This window comes from Hyperoodon ampullatus, assembly GCF_949752795.1.
Source record: "Hyperoodon ampullatus genome assembly, chromosome: 8".
In the NCBI taxonomy this organism is placed as follows: domain Eukaryota; kingdom Metazoa; phylum Chordata; class Mammalia; order Artiodactyla; family Ziphiidae; genus Hyperoodon; species Hyperoodon ampullatus.
The window spans coordinates 114865226-114881690 of NC_136921.1; the positions used below are offsets into that span (position 1 = coordinate 114865226).

Here is a 16465-nt window from a genome sequence, read left to right on the forward strand (position 1 = left end):
TAGTTTGCCAATTCTTTTTTTTAAATAAATGTATTTATTTATTTGTTTGTGTATTTATTTATTTACTTATTTATTATTTCTTTTTGGCTGCATTGGGTCCTGGTTGCTGCACATGGGCTAATTCTTGATACAGTTAGACATATAATTATCAAATGATTCAACATCTCACTCCTAGGCATTCCTATGTACTCAGCCCATTCCTAGGCATTTATCCAAGAGAAATTAAAACTTATATTCACACAAAAACCCTATATGCACATGCGTATAGTAGTTTTACTTATAATTACTAAAACTTGGAAACAACCCAAAATCTTTCAACAGGTGAAAGGATAAACAAAGTATACAACTCCATTCAGCAATGAAAAGGAACACTCATCTTGAATGAATCTCAAATGCATTATGCTAAGTGAAAGAAGCCAGACTCAATGATTCCATTTGTATGACATGCTTGAAAAGGCAAAAGTAGAAGGACAGGAAACAGATCAGTGATTACCAGGTGCCAGTGGGGAGAGGCGGAGGCTGAAGGAATTTTTGTGGGGGATATATTGATTGTGGTGATGGCTATATGACTACATATATTTGTCAAAACTCATAGATCTAGACATCATTTTTTGTGAAATTATACCTCAATTTCAAATGTATAAAAACTATGTAAGGTGACCAGTATTAACTAGAATTATTATGGTGATCATTTTACAATGTATACAACTATCAAAGTATTATGTTGTACAATTGACACTAACATAATGTTATACGTCAATTATCCCTCAATTTTTAACAAATGGGGGGGAATCAAGATGGTGGAGTAAGAGGACATGGAGCTCACCTCCCCCAACAAATACATCACAAATAATCTACATATGGAAAAATTCTCATGAAAAACTAACTGGAAACTGGCAGAAGAAATCCTGTACAGCCAAGGTTGCAAGAAGGATCCCCACATAGCCAGGTAGGGGGGAAGAAAATCATCAGGTTGGTACTTGTGCCCCTGGAAGGGGGCTAAGAGGAAAAAGGAGATCACAGAGGCAGACACTCACCTCAGGGAGTGAGAGGGTTGAGCCACATAATGGGTGTCCCAGTCCTGGGGTCCTATGTGGAGGAGACAAGCCCCCTAGGCTTCTGGGACAGATAGAAAGTATGCCAAAGGCTAGGCTCCACTCGTGTGTAGTGACTGCCCGTGTGGTGCTGGCTTTCCTCCAGGAAGGATGGCAAGAGCTCTGCACTGGTGGCAGCCGCCTTGCCAGGCTCCCCAATCCGATCTGGGCAAACACCCCAGCCACACTCACTCCATGACACAGCTTGGCACGTGACCTAGAAAAGGTGGGTCCTGGAAAAGACTCAATCTAGCAACGTAGAGATGGTCATGGGGCCTGGGGTCTGATCCAGGTGGGGCAGCAGCAGGCACTCTTGGCACTTGCACAAACAGCATCATAGAGGCAGCCCAGACCTTTAGCAGCAACACAGGTGCTTGAATCCCTGCGACCCCCCAATCCCAGCCAAGTGAACACTCCAGCCCCACCCACTCCACGAAACAGCTTGGCACTGGATCTGGGGCTGCCAGATCATGGGAGATGACTCAATATAGGACCAGAGGAGCAGTCCAGGGGCCTGGGGTATGGTCTGGGTGGAGAGGTGGCAGCCAGTGTTGGCACTTGCTCAAACAGTGCCCCAGAAGCAATCCAGACCTCTGATGTCAGTGTAGCTCCTTCAATTCTTACAGCCACAATGCCCCAACCCCCCAGTCCCACCCTAGCAAATTCTGCCCACTCCATGCCACAACCTTGCACTAGATCTGGGACAACCAAAACAGGGGAAAGGACAAGACCAAGGTTGCATCTAAACAGAGCCCCAGACACCTTTACAGGCAGCACATCAGACCTCAGTAAGCACACAAACCTCAAGTACTTCACCACTCCCATTCTTTGGGGCAAAACCCCAGTGAGAGGAGAAGGAAAAACACAGACTTAAAGGGAAAAGAGCCAGCTTGAACTTGATCCTCAGGGCTTCTGCACCAGCAACTGGGGAGCAGACCCTGCCCTTGACAGGGCAGTGACAGCCAAGAGTAGAGAGGAAGTCCTGCCTCATACCCTATACATGCTTTAACTCCTCCAACACCAATGACACCAACTATCAAGGAGATAGTGCCCAGCATACCCTGAGGAAAGATGTAACTGGTGTCCACATCATATCCAGCCCTTGCACCAAATACATTGGGAACACACAATCTACATAGGGATGCTCTCACATAAAAACACCCCTTCAAGACCACAATAGATAACTGTTTCACCTAAATTCATGGAGAGAGAGAACGTTAACTAAAATGAAAAGGCAGAGGATCTACTCCCAATTGAAATAGCAAGAGAACCCCCCCCCCACAAAACAAGTAAGTAATGGAACAGAGATAATTAGTCTACCAGACACTGAGTTCAAAAAGTTGGCAATAGGGCCTCCCTGGTGGCGCAGTGGTTGAGAGTCCGCCTGCCGATGCAGGGGATACGGGTTCGTGCCCCGGTCTGGGAGGATCCCATATGCCGCGGAGCGGCTGGGCCCGTGAGCCATGGCTGCTGAGCCTGCGCATCCGGAGCCTGTGCTCCGCAACGGGAGAGGCCACAACAGTGAGAGGCCCGCATACCACAAAAAAAAAAAAAAAAAAAAAAAAAAAAAAAAGTTGGCAATAAAATGTGCTAACTGAATTAAGAAAGAGTATCAATATAAACTCAGATCATTTTAGCAAGAAACTAGAAACTATAAAGACAACCCAATGAAAAATAGGTAATTCAATCTGGAGATAAAAAGCACTGTAGAAGCAAGGAATAGCAGACCAAATGACATAGAAAATGCATAATGATCTGGAAGATAGAATAATAGAAATCACCCAGTCAGAATAGCAAATAGAATGACAAGTTAAAAAAACATACAAAATCTATGGGATAATATAAAGCATACAAATCTATGCATAATGGGGGCGTCCCAGGAGAAGAAAGAGAAAAGGGGTCTAAAATATATTTGAAGAAATTATGGCTGAAAACTTCCCAAACCTAAAGAAGAAAACAGATATCCAGGTAGAGGAAGCACAGAAGGTCCCAAACAAGAGGAACCCAAACAGACCCATAACAAGATATATAATAATTAAAATAACAAAATTTAAAGATAAAGAGAGGATCCTGAAGGCAACAAGAGAAAAACAAACAGTTGGTTACAAGGGAATCAGCAACCCCCCCCTTATTAGGCTCTCAGCTGATTTCTTTATAGAAGGTTTGCAGACCAGAAGGGAGTGGCATGGTATATTTAAAGTCCAGAAAGGGAAAAACCTGCAATCTAGGATACTCTACCCCTACAAGATTATCATCTAAATAGTTATTTATTTATTTATTTATTTGGTTGCACCAGGTCTTTGTTGCAGCAGGTGTGTTCCTTAGTTGCAGCTCACAGGCTCCTTAGTTGTGGCTCGCCAGCCCCTTATTTGTGGCATGCATGTGGGATCTAGTTCCCTGACTAGGGATCGAACCCAGACCCCCTGCATTGGGAACACAGTCTTCACCACTGCGCTATCAGGGAAGTACCAAGATTATCATCTAGAATAGGTGGAGAAACTAAGAATTTCTCAGACAAGCAAACAGTAACAGAATTCAGCAATACTAAACCTACCCTAAAAGAAATATTAAAAGGTCTTCCCTAAATAGAAAAAGAGCAAAAATCTATAGGAAAGGGAAAAACACAATAGGAAAGGCAAATATATAAAAGGATAGAAGATCACTTAAGCAAGTCAGTACATAGATAAAAAACACTCACAAAATTTTTGTAAAAGTGATTGTAACTATAATTAACAGCAAAAGGATAAACATGAAGATGTAAAATAGAATATCAAAATCACAAAATGTGGAAGAGGGGAGTAAAAACATGTAGGTCGATTCACTGCAACCCCTATCAAACTAGCACTGGCATTTTTCACAAACTAGAACAAAAAATTTCACAATGTATGGAAACACAAAAGACTCCGAATAGCCAAAGCAATCTTGAGAACGAAAAATGGAGCTGGAGGAATCAGGCTCCTGGACTTCAGACTATAATACAAAGCTACAGTAATCAAGACAGTGTGGTACTGGCACAAAAACAGAAATATAGATCAATGGAACAGGAGGGAAAGCCCAGAGATAAACCCACGCACATATGGTCACCTTATCTTTGATAAAGGAGGCAAGAATATACAGTAGAGAAAAGACAGCCTCTTCAATAAGCGATGCTGGGAAAACTGGACAGTATGAAATTAAAGCACTCCCTAACACCATAGACAAAAATAAACTCAAAATGGATTAAAGACCTAAATGTAAGGCCAGACACTATCAAACTCTTAGAGGATAACATAGGCAGAACACTCTATGACATAAATCACAGCAAGATCCTTTTGTACCCACCTCCTAAAGAAAGGGAAATAAAAACAAAAATAAACAAATGGGACCTAATGAAACTTAAAATCTTTTGCACAGCAAAGGAAACCATAAACAAGACCAAAAGACAACCCTCAGAATGGGAGACAATATTTGCAAATGAATCAACGGACAAAGGATTAATCTCCAAAATATACAAGCAGCTCATGCAACTCATTATCAAAAAAAACAAACAACCCAATCCAAAAATGGGCAGAAGACCTAAATAGACATTTAACCAGAGAAGATATACAGATTGCCAACAAACACATGAAAGGATGCTCAATATCACTAATCATTAGAGCAATGCAAACAAAAACCACAATGAGGTATCACCTCACACTGGTCAGAATGGACATCATCAAAAAATCTACAAACAATAAATGCTGGAGAGGGTGTGGAGAAAAGGGAACCCTCTTGCACTGCTGGTGGGAATGTAAACTGATACAGCCACTATGGAGAACAGTATGGAGGTTCCTTAAAAAACTAAAAATAGAACTAACATACGACCCAGCAATCCCACTACTGGGCATATACCCTGAGAATACCATAATTCAAAAAGTGTCATGTACCACAATGTTCACTGCAGCTCTATTTACAATAGCCAGGACATGGAAGCAACCTAAGTGTCCATCAACAGATGAATGGATAAAGAAGATGTGGCACATATATACAATGGAATATTACTCAGCCATAAAAAGAAACAAAACTGAGTTATTTGTAGTGAGGCGGATGGACCTAGAGTCTGTCTTACAGAGTGTAGTAAGTCAGAAAGAGAAAAACAAATACTGTATGCTAACACATATATATGGAATCTAAAAAAAAAAAAAAAAAAAAAAAGAATGGTTGTTTAGAACCTAGGGCCAGGACAGGAATAAAGATGCAGACGTAGAGAATGGACATGAGGACATGGGGAGTGGGACGTGTAAGCTGGGATGAACTGAGAGAGTGGCATGGGCATATATACACTACCAAATGTAAAATAGATAGCTAGTGGGAAGCAGCTGCAGAGCACAGGGAGATCAACTCAGTGCTTTCTGACCACCTAGAGGGGTGGGATAGGGAGGGTGGGAGGGAGTGAGATGCAAGAGGTAGGGAATATGGGGATATATATATATGTATAGCTGATTCACTTTGTTATACATCCGCAACTAACACAACAACGTAAAGCAATTATACCTCAATAAAGATTTTTTAAAAAACACTCATCAAAGTGGTTATAAAGGTAACACATCTCAACATAATAAAGGCCACTTACGACAAACCCACATTCAGCCTAATGCTCAATGGTGAAAAGCCAAATGCCTTCCTGCTAAATTCAGGACAAAGACAAAGATGATTCTATTTAACATAGTATTGGAAGTCCTAGCCACAGCAATCAGAAAAGAAAAAGAAATAAAAGGTATCCAAATTAGAAGGAGAGAGGTAAAACTGTCACTATTTGCAGATGACATGATATTTTATTTAGAGAACTCTAAAGTTTACACCCCAAAACTATTAGACCTAATAAAGGAATTCATCAAGGTTGCAGGATACAAGATTAAGATACAGAAATCTATTGCATTTTTAAACACTAATGATGAAATATCAGGAAGAGAAAGTAAAAAAAAAAAAAAAACCTTGTTAAAAGTCTCATCTAAAAAGAAACATAGTAATAAACTTAACTAAGGGAGGTGAAAGACCTATATAATGAAAACTATAAAAATTAATGAAGGAAATTGAAGTTGGTTCAAAGAAATTGAAAGATATTCTGTGCTCTTGGATTGGAAGAATTAATATTATTAAAATGGCCATGCTACTGAAAGCAACCTACAGACTTAATACAATCCCTATCAAAATACCCATGATATTTTTCACAGAATTAGAACAAATAATTCTAAAATTTATATGGAACAACAAAAGACCCCAAGTTGCCAAAGCAATCTTGAGAAAAAGGAACAAAATTGGAGGTATAACCCTACCAGACTTCAAACTATACTACAAAACTACAGTAATCAAAACAGTGTGATATTGGCACAAAAACAGACACATAGATCAATGGAACTGACTAGAAGCCCCAGAGATAAACCTACTCACCTACAGTCAATTTATGACAAAGGAGGCAAGAATATACAATGGAGAAAAGACAGTCTCTTCAACAAGTGATGCTGGGAAAACTGGACAGCCATATGTGAAACAATGAAATTAGAGCACTCCCTCATACCATATATAAAAATGAACTTAAAATGGTTTAAAGACCTAAATGTAAGACATGACACCATAAAACTCCTAGAAGAGAACATAGGCAAAACATTTTCACACATAAATCATAGTAATATTTTCTTAAATCAGTCTCCCAAGATAAAAATAAATAAATTATTTTAAAAAAATAGGGCTTCCCTGGTGGAGCAGTGGTTGAGAGTCCACCTGCTGATGCAGGGGACACGGGTTCGTGTCCCAGTCCAGGAGGATCCCACATGCCGCGGAGCAGCTGGGCCCGTGAGCCATGGCCACTGAGCCTGCGCATCCAGAGCCTGTGCTCCGCAACGGGAGAGGCCACAACAGTGAGAGGCCCGCGTACCACAAAAAAAATAATAAAATAAATAAATAAATAAATAGGACCTAATCGAACTTAAAAGCTTTTGCACAACAAAATGAAAAGACAACCTACAGAATGGGAGAAAACATTTACAAATGATGGCACTAACAAGGGATTAATATCCAAAATACACAAACAGCTCGTACAACTCAATATTTAAAAAAACCAAACAATCCAATCAAAAAATTGGCAGAAGACTCAAATAGACATTTTTCCAAAGAAGACATACAGATAGCTAACACGCACATGGAAAGGAACTCAATATCACTAACTATTGGAGAAATGCAAATCAAAACCACAATGAAATATCACTTCACACCTGCCAGAATGGCTGTCATCAAGAAGTCTACAAATAACAAATGTTGGCCAGGATGTGGAGAAAAGGGAACCCTTGTACACTGTCGGTGGGAATATAAAATGGTGCAGCTACAACCGACTCCTGTATAGCACAGGGAATTATACCCATTATTTGTAATAACCTATAATGGAATATAATCTGTAAAGATATTGAATCTCTAAGTTGTACTCCTGAAACTAACACAATACTGTAAAACAACTATATTTCAATGAAATACATATATATAAAATAATAGCTTTGGACAGTATGTAACAACACTGATAGTATTTATAATATACAATTACATAAAAGAAATATAAAATGACATTTACTATGAGCACAGAAATGTAAAAATACATATTACGTATGGGAGAAGGCCAGAAGGGAATACAGGTAAATGCCAGTAGATAGTAATAATTGTTGTAAAATCATTTTTCCCCTTCAATTTCCAAATCTTTAACAATTTATTTACTTTGGCTTGTTAATAGTAAAAACAGTAATCAATTCATGACAGATGAACTGGTCATGTCAGACAATTCAGTCTGACAATATACTATATTTAATCCATATCAGATCTTATGTGCTATTTTATAATAAAAGAAAGGAGCATTCATTCAAAGTTTTCTGGGATTTGAGATTCAAAACTATGCTATATTTAGATAAGGGAATGAGAAAGGGAGAGAAGAAATGGGGGAGGCTGTGTGAAACATAGTTTACTTTTTCTAGGAAGAAAACTAGCATATTAGAAAAATTCATTCATCTTTAACTTGGCAGTTTTGTTTGTTCTATGTCACTTAAAATGTATAAACAATGTATTCCTCTCACTTGGAGGCCTCAAGTAGCGAAGGGGTGGAATTCCTCAGTGAGGACAGGGGGAAAGCAGCATCAAGAAGCATCCTGCAGAGTTCCAGGGCTGCAGCTACAAGAGGAGGCCCAGAATCCCAAACATAAGGGTCAGGGTGCCACCAGAATGAAGTCTGCTTTCTCTGTTTTTTGTTGTTTATTCCCTCTGTTATAGGATTATTGTTAAAAGAGAGCAAAGTCAGAGCTGGGGAGGATGGCATAGTAGGAAAACTCTGAGCTCACCTCCTCCCACAGAAACACCAAAATTATAACAATTTACAGAGCAACTATCAGTAAGAAAGAATTGAAGGCAGAAAAGATCTTCTACAACTAAAGATATGAAAAAGCAACCACAAGATGGATAGGAGGGGTGGAGATGCAGTACCCCCTGAGTGGGCAGCCACAAATGTAGGATGATTACAACTGCAGTGGTTCCCCCTAAAGAACAAGAGGTCTGAGCCCCACATCAGGCCCCCCAGCTGCACCAGGAAGATGAGTCCCAGAAGGCCGGTGGGGCTTACCTTCAGGAGAGTCAGAGAGCTGTGGAAAATAGAGTCTCCACTCTTAAAGAGCATGCACAAAATCTCACATGCTCCAGGATCCAGGGCAGAAGCAGTAATTTGAAAGGAGCCTGTGTCAGACAGACCTGCAGATTTTGGAGAGCCTCCTGGAGAGGAAGGAGGTAACTGGAGCTCACCCTGGGGACATAGGTGTGGGTGGAAGCGCTTTTGGGGAGCTCACTCTACCATGAGGACATTGGTGTTGCAAGCATCACTTTGGAATCCTCCTTCCAGCTTATAAGCACCAGGACCCAGTCTCACCCACCAGCCTATTGACACCAGTACTGGGACACCTCAGGCCAAGCAACCAGCTGGGTGGGGACACATCCCTACCCACCAGCAGGTCCACTGCCTTAGGACATTCCAGCCACCCAAAGACACCACCCCACCCACTAGAGGGCACAGAACATGGACCCACCCATCAGCATACCAGCACTAGCCCCAAGACCACTGTGGACTGTTAGGACACAGCCCCACTCACCAGCAGGCCAACACCAGCACCAGGACACCAAGGCCTTAGAGCCAGAGACATTGGTAAGCAGCTCCACCAAAAAAAGTGAGAGCCAGCACTTACCCCAGAATGCCCAGGGCCCTGTCCTTGCCCACCGACACCAGCTTTGGAACAGCTTGGGCCCCTCAGCTAGCCACACCAGGATTTGGACCCACCTACCAAAGAGCTGACACCAGCTCCAGAACCCCCTGGGCTCTGTAGCCAGAGACCCCAGGACACAGCTTGGCCAACCAGCAGCCTGAAACCAACTCTGGGACCCCCAGGGTCCTGAAGCCAGAGACTCCAGCACCCTGGTATACCCACCAGCAGTCTGGCACCAGCCCTGGGACACGCCCTCCTACCCTAAGCCCCACCCACCAGCAGGATGATACCAGCTCCAGGAGCCTCACAGGCCCAGCCCAGCCCACCAATAGGCTGACACTAGATCCAGGACCCTTGACTTTTTTTTTAAGAGAAGTAAGCCTCTATTTTCTTGTTTCACAAATAAACTGGCTGAGTTGGTTGCTTTTTGGTGATTAGTCAAAGAGAACAACTCCCGTATCTTCATCTGGATCCTCTGACCTTCCATTTGTTTCAACTTTGGCTGTGGCTGTGGCAGCAGTAGGAGCAGCAGTGGTTACAGCACTAGCCCTGCAACCATTTGGGCTCCACAGCGAGCCACCTTGTGACACAGCCCCACCCATCAGCTGCCAGAATCCTTTGCAAAAGGCAGGGCCTGGCAACCAGCCAGACCAGGGACCAGCCACCCCAGCAGAGCACCCACAGTAGTCAGCCCATCACAACAGAAGGACCCACACAACCCACATAGGGGGCAACCCTAGAGTAGTTAGCTCTGGTGACCAGATGGGAGTGCCCTGCTGAGACATATAGAACATTTCCTCCATAAGGCCACTTCTCCAAGATACAAAAATGTAACCATTCTACCTAATGCATAGAAATAAAAATAGAGAATTAGGTAAAATGAGGTGACAGAGGAACATGTTCCAAATGATGGAATAAAATAAAACACCAGAAGAACAAAGCAAAGTGGAGATAAACAATCTACCTGGTAGAGTTTCCATGGAAATGACCATAAAGATGCTCAACAAATTCAGAAGAATGGATAAACACAGTGAGAAGTTTACCAAACACTTAGAAAATATAAAGAAAAACCAAACAGAGCTGAAGGATACAATAACTTAAATAAAAAATACACCAGAAGGAGTTTTGCAGCAGATTAGATGAGACAGAGGAACAGATCAGTGAACTGGAAAAGTAATGAGAATCATGCAAGCTGAACAGAAAAAAGAAAAAAGAAAATTTTTTTAATGGAACAGTTTAAGAGACTTCTGGGACAACATCAAGCATACTAACAAACATTCACATTATAGGCGTCCCAGAAGAAGAAGGAAAGAGAAAGGGGCAGAGAACTTATTTGAAGACATAACTGCTGAAAACATTTCTAACCTGGGAAAGGAAACAGACATCCAGATCCAGGAAGCACAGAAAGTTCCAAATAGGCTCAACCCAAAGAGATCTACACCAAGATACATTATAATTAAAATTACAAAAATTAAAGATGAAAGAGTAATAAAAACAGCGAAGGAAAAATGCTAGTAATGTATGAGGAAACTCCCATAAGGCTATCAGCTGATTTTTCAGCAGAAACTCTGCAGTCCAGAAGGGACTGACTTGATATATTCAAAGTGATGAAAGGGAAAAACCTACAACCAACTATATACTCTACCTGGCAAGGCTTTCATTCATATTTGATGAAGAGATCAAAAGATTTACAGACAAGCAAAATCTAAAAGAGTTTAGTACCAGCAAACCACCTTTAAGGGACTTCTCTAAGCAAATAAGAAAAGGCCACAACTAGAAATATAAAAATTACCAAAGGAAAAATCTTATTGGCAAAGGCAAGTATACAGTTAAGATAGTAGATCAACCACTTATAAAGATAGTAGGAGTTTACAAAAGCAGTAAAATCATCTATGTCTGCAGTAAGTAGTTAAGGGGTACACAAAACAAAAGGATGTAAAATCTGATGTCAAAAACAGTAAATGTTGGGCTTCCCTTGTGGCACAGTGGTTGAGAGTCTGCCTGCCAATGCAGGGGACACGGGTTCATGCCCCAGTCCAGGAAGATCCCACATCCCGCGGAGTGGCTAGGCCCGTGAGCCATGGCCGCTGAGCCTGCACATCCGGAGCCTGTGCTCTGCAACAGTGAGAGGCCCGCCTACTGCAAAAAAAAAAAAAAAAAGATCATAAGAGATTACTACAAACAATGAAATGGGCAACCTGGAAGAAATGGACAAATTCCTATGAATGTACAACCTCTAAAGACTGAATCAGGAAGAAATAAAAAATACGAACAGATAAATTATCAGTAATGAAACTAAATTAGCAATTTAAAAAAACTCCCAACAAACAATGGTCCATGACCAGATGGCTTCATGGGTCAATTCTACCAAACATTTAAAGAAGCATTAACATCTATCCTTCTCAAACTATTCTTAAAACTGCAGAGGAAGGAACACTTCTGAACTCTTTCTACAAAGCCAGCATCACCCTAATACCAAAACTAGACAAAGATAGCTTCTTTTTTTAAAAAAAGAAAATTACAAGCCAATATCACTGATGAACATAGATGCAAAAATCCTCAACAGAATATTACAAACAGAATTCAACAATACATTAAAAGGATCATATATGATGATCAAATGAGTTTTATCCCAGGGATGCAAGGATGGCCCATTATCTGCAAATCAAAGTGATATACCACATTAACAAACTGTAGAACAAAAATCATATTATCACTTTGATAGATGCAGAAAAAGCTTTTGACAAAATTCAACATCTATTCATGATTAAAAAAAACTCTGAAAAAAGTGAGTATAGAGGGAACATACGTCAACATAATAAAGGCCATGTATGACAAGCCCACCGTTAACAACATACTCAATGGTGAAAAGCTGAGAGCATTTCCTCTAAGATCAGGAACAAGATAAGGATGTCCATTCTAGCCTCTTTTATTCAGAAAAATATTGGAAGTCATAGCTACAGCAATTAGACAAGAAAAAGAAATAAAAGAAATCCAAATTGGAAAGGAAGAAGGAAAACTGTCACTGCAGATGATGTGATACAATACATAGAAAATCCTAAATACACCACCAAAAAACTATTTGTACTCATCAATGAATTTGGTAAAGTTGCAGGATATAAAATTACTATATAGAAATCCGTTCATTTCTTTATACTAACAGCAAACGATCAGAAAGAGAAAGCAAGAAAATAATCCCATTTACAATTGCATCAAAAAGAATAAAATATCTAGGAATAACTCTAAACAAGAAGGTAAAACTATAAGATGTTGATGAAAGATATTCAAGGTGACAAAAACAAATGGAAAGGTATATTGTGCTCAGGGACTGGAAGAATTAATATTGTTAAAATGACCATACTACCCAAAGCAATCTACAGATTCAGTGCAATCCCTATCAAAATACCAATAGTATTTTTCATAGAACTTGAACAAATAATTCTAAAATTTGTATGGAAACATAAAAGACCCCAAATAGCCAAAGCAATCTTTAAAAAGAGCAAAACTGTAGGTATCACACTCCCTGATTTCAAACTATACTACAAATCTACAGCAATCAAAACAGCATGGTACTGGCACACACAAAAAGTATACATAGCTCAAAGAAGCAGAAGAGATAGCCCAGAATGAAACCACACTTACATGGGCAATTAATCTATGACAAAAGAGTCAAGAATATACAACAGGGAAAAGATAGGCTCTTCAATAAATAGTATTGGGAAAACTGGACAGCTACCTGCAGAAGAATCAAACTAGACTACTTTCTCACAACATATACAAAAACAAATTCAAAATGAATTAAAGGCTAAATGTAAGACACGAAATCATAAAACTTCTAGAAGAAAACATAGGCAGTATGCTCTTTGACATCCATCTTACCAGTATTTGGGGGGATATGTCTCCTCAGAGAAGGGAAACAAAAGCAAAAAAAAAAATGTACACATCAAACTAAAAACCTTTTGCACAGTGAAGGAATCTATCAGCAAAACAAAAAGTCCACCTACTTAATGGGAGAAGATATTTGCAAATGGTATATAAAAATAAGGGGTTAATATCCAAAATATAGAAAGAACTCATACAGCTCAACATCAAAAAAAAAAAAAAAAAACAGAAAACAAAAAACAACCAATTAAAAACATGGGCAGAGTACCTGAATAGACAATTTTACAAATAAGACATATAGATGGTCAATAGACACATGAAAAGATGCTTAGCATCACTCATCATCAGGGAAATGTAAATCAAAACCACAATGAGATATCACCTCAGACCTGTCAGAATGGCTATCATCAAAAAGTCTATAAATAACAAATCTTGGCAAGGATGTAGAGAAAAGGGAACCCTCATACACTGTTGGTGGGAATGTAAAATGATGCAGACACTATGGAAAACAGTATGGACGCTCCTTTAAAAACGAAAAATAGAACTACTATATGATAATGCAATTCCACTCTTGGGAATATATCTGGAAAAAACGAAAACACTAATTTGAAAAGATATATGCACTCCTATGTTCATTGCAGCATTAGTTACAATAGTCAAGATATGGAAGCAACCTAAGTGCCCAAAAATAGAAGACTGAAAAAAGAAGATGTGGTGTATATGTATATATACACACATACACATACAATGGAATATTACTCAGCCATAAAAAAGAATGAAGAACTGCCAATTGCAGCAACATGGATGGACCTAGAGGGTATTATGTTAAGTGAAATAAGTCAGACAGAGAAAGACAAATACTGTACGATTTCACTTATATGTGGAGTCTAAAAAACAAAACAAATGAACAAATATAACTAAACAGAAACAGAGTCACAGAGAGAACAAACTGGTAGTTGCCAGAAGGAGGGGTGTGGAGAGAAGAGAGAAACAGGTGACAGAGATTAAGAGGTACAGCTTCCACTTACAAAATAAATGAGTCACAGTATTAAATGTACAGCATGGGGAATACAGTCAATAACTAAGTAATATCTTTGTATGGTGACAGATTGTAACTAGACTTGTGGTGATCATTTTGAAATATATAGAAATATTGAATCACTATGTTGTGGATGAGGAACTAACGTGGTATAGTAGGTCAACTATACTTCAAAAAATAAACAAACTCAGAAAAAATCAGATTTGTGGTTACCAGAGTCAGGGGCTTAGGGAGGGGGAATTGGATGAAGATAGTCAAAAGGTATGAACTTCCAGTTACAAGATAAATAAGTGCTAGGGATGTAATATACAACACAATGACTATAGTTAACACTGCTGCATGTTGTATATTAAAGTTGTTGAGAGTGAATCCTAAGAGCTCTCATCACAAGCACAACAATTTTTTTCTATTTATTTAATGTTGTATCTATATGAGATGACAGGTGTTCACTAAACTTATTGCGGTAATCATTTCATGATGTATGTAAGTCAAATTATCATGCTGTACACCTTTAACCTGCACAGTGTTATGTGCCAATTATATCTCAATAAAACTGTAAGTAAAAAAAGAAGATAAAATCATGACTGCCATATAGATGTGACATGAACACATATCAAATATTTTAGTTAACTCATTAATTACAGGAAACCAATAAGAAAAAGAAACCACACATATATGGGCAATTAGAAAAGTTGAACTGAATTGAAAAATCAGTGTAAACCTGGACAATTCATTCCATCAGACACACTTCAAATTTATTTCTTGGGATGAGAATCATTTGCATTGTCATCAGTTTTCAGATCAGTTGTAAACAATGAGAAGATATAGATAACCTAGGAGGGCTCCATACATAGTTTTCTATAGAAAACACCAGTCATCTTTTTGGTCCATTTAGCCTTTCACAATTTTTCTCTCCTCCTCTCCTCTACCTTTGTGGCAGGGAGCCTCTGACATGCCCCCAGTGATCCAGTCCAGGTGTTCACACCCTTGTGTGATCCCATCCCCTTCAGTATGGGCCCACACAGCAAAAGCGATGGGGAGTTACGTCTGTGATTAGGTCACAAAGAACTGTCTCTCCTGCTTGCCCTGATGGAGCAGGACTCCTGGCAAGGGACTGAGAACCTCAGTCCATCTGCCCGGGGGGAACTGAGCCCAGCCAACAATCACACCTTGCCCACTTGAACCGTGGTCCGCCAGCCCCAGCTGACCACTTGTTCTCAGCCTGTAAAAGACCCTGAGCAGAGGATCCAGCTAAGCCATGCCCAGATTCCGGACTCACAAAACTGTGAGAAAATAAACAGCTGTTGTTTTAAGATGCTGCATTTTGGAGTTTGTTGCATGGCACTAGATAACTTAACACACGCTTCCTTCCTGCTTTCTGTGTACCTATACCCTGATTTTAATAGCTCTAAGAAAATACTTACGAACCAGTTTGTACACAGGTGATGTAACTGATCTGATTTCTATTTTTATTATCTTTTGGATTTACATTAGCCACATTTTAGAAGTAGCATTCATTCAAAACAGGCCAGGAAAGTGATCTCATGCTGGAAAGATTCTTGCAGAGTATCTGGAAATTTTTCCCACAAAAAAACGTGAGAGAACTATGCTCAAGAAAACTCAGTATTTGTGAATTCCACATTCACAAGATAAAATTGTTTTAAACTCACCTCCACTCCGCAAGGAATGAGCCAAAATTCTGGTCCACAGGAGCCCAGCAGCTCTGCCCAGATGCCCCGCTGGGGTAGGGGTTCAGGGAGTCTGCCTTGCTGTCTCCCTGCTGTGGCCTATGGTTGCTGGTGTTGAGTCCCACCAGCCCCGGCCCTCCCAGGCCAGCACTCGTGGGAGCTGATGTCTGATGTATCTCCATCTCCAGCACACCAGAGGTCAGCCTGCAACCTTTGTTCTCTAGGTGCATGTTTCTGTTGCCACTCTTCTCACTAGAGTCAGCCAGAAAGAAACCACTGTTGATAAAAAGCAAACTGTGAATATCATTTTTATCTTGAGGAATTCATACTACTGAATGGTACAGTAGAAACACTTCTTATAACAAGGCCCTTCCCATGTCTCAGCATCTAATATCATATGGAAAAAAGTGTATGTTCATCTCCAAGAATGAATATTTTAGCACATTTCACACTAGCAGTGACCTAACTATTCAAGAACAGAGCATTAGTTAGGTAAATTGTGATAAGTGCTTAGTAAGA

General features: G+C 39.9%; 1 protein-coding gene across 2 annotated transcripts in view; it reads right to left on the bottom strand.

Annotated features, from left to right (window-relative positions):
* The window catches only part of OCA2 (OCA2 melanosomal transmembrane protein), a gene marked incomplete at both ends in the record, with an annotated part of 172560 nt that extends 156384 nt beyond the window's left edge, over positions 1-16176 (bottom strand). For both annotated transcript variants that reach the window (XM_079710371.1, XM_079710370.1), the window contains one exon: positions 15929-16176. In XM_079710371.1, the coding sequence (XP_079566497.1) occupies positions 15929-16176 (248 nt within the window). The remainder of the gene's footprint in view (positions 1-15928) is intronic.
* Between the last annotated feature and the right edge of the window lie 289 nt (positions 16177-16465).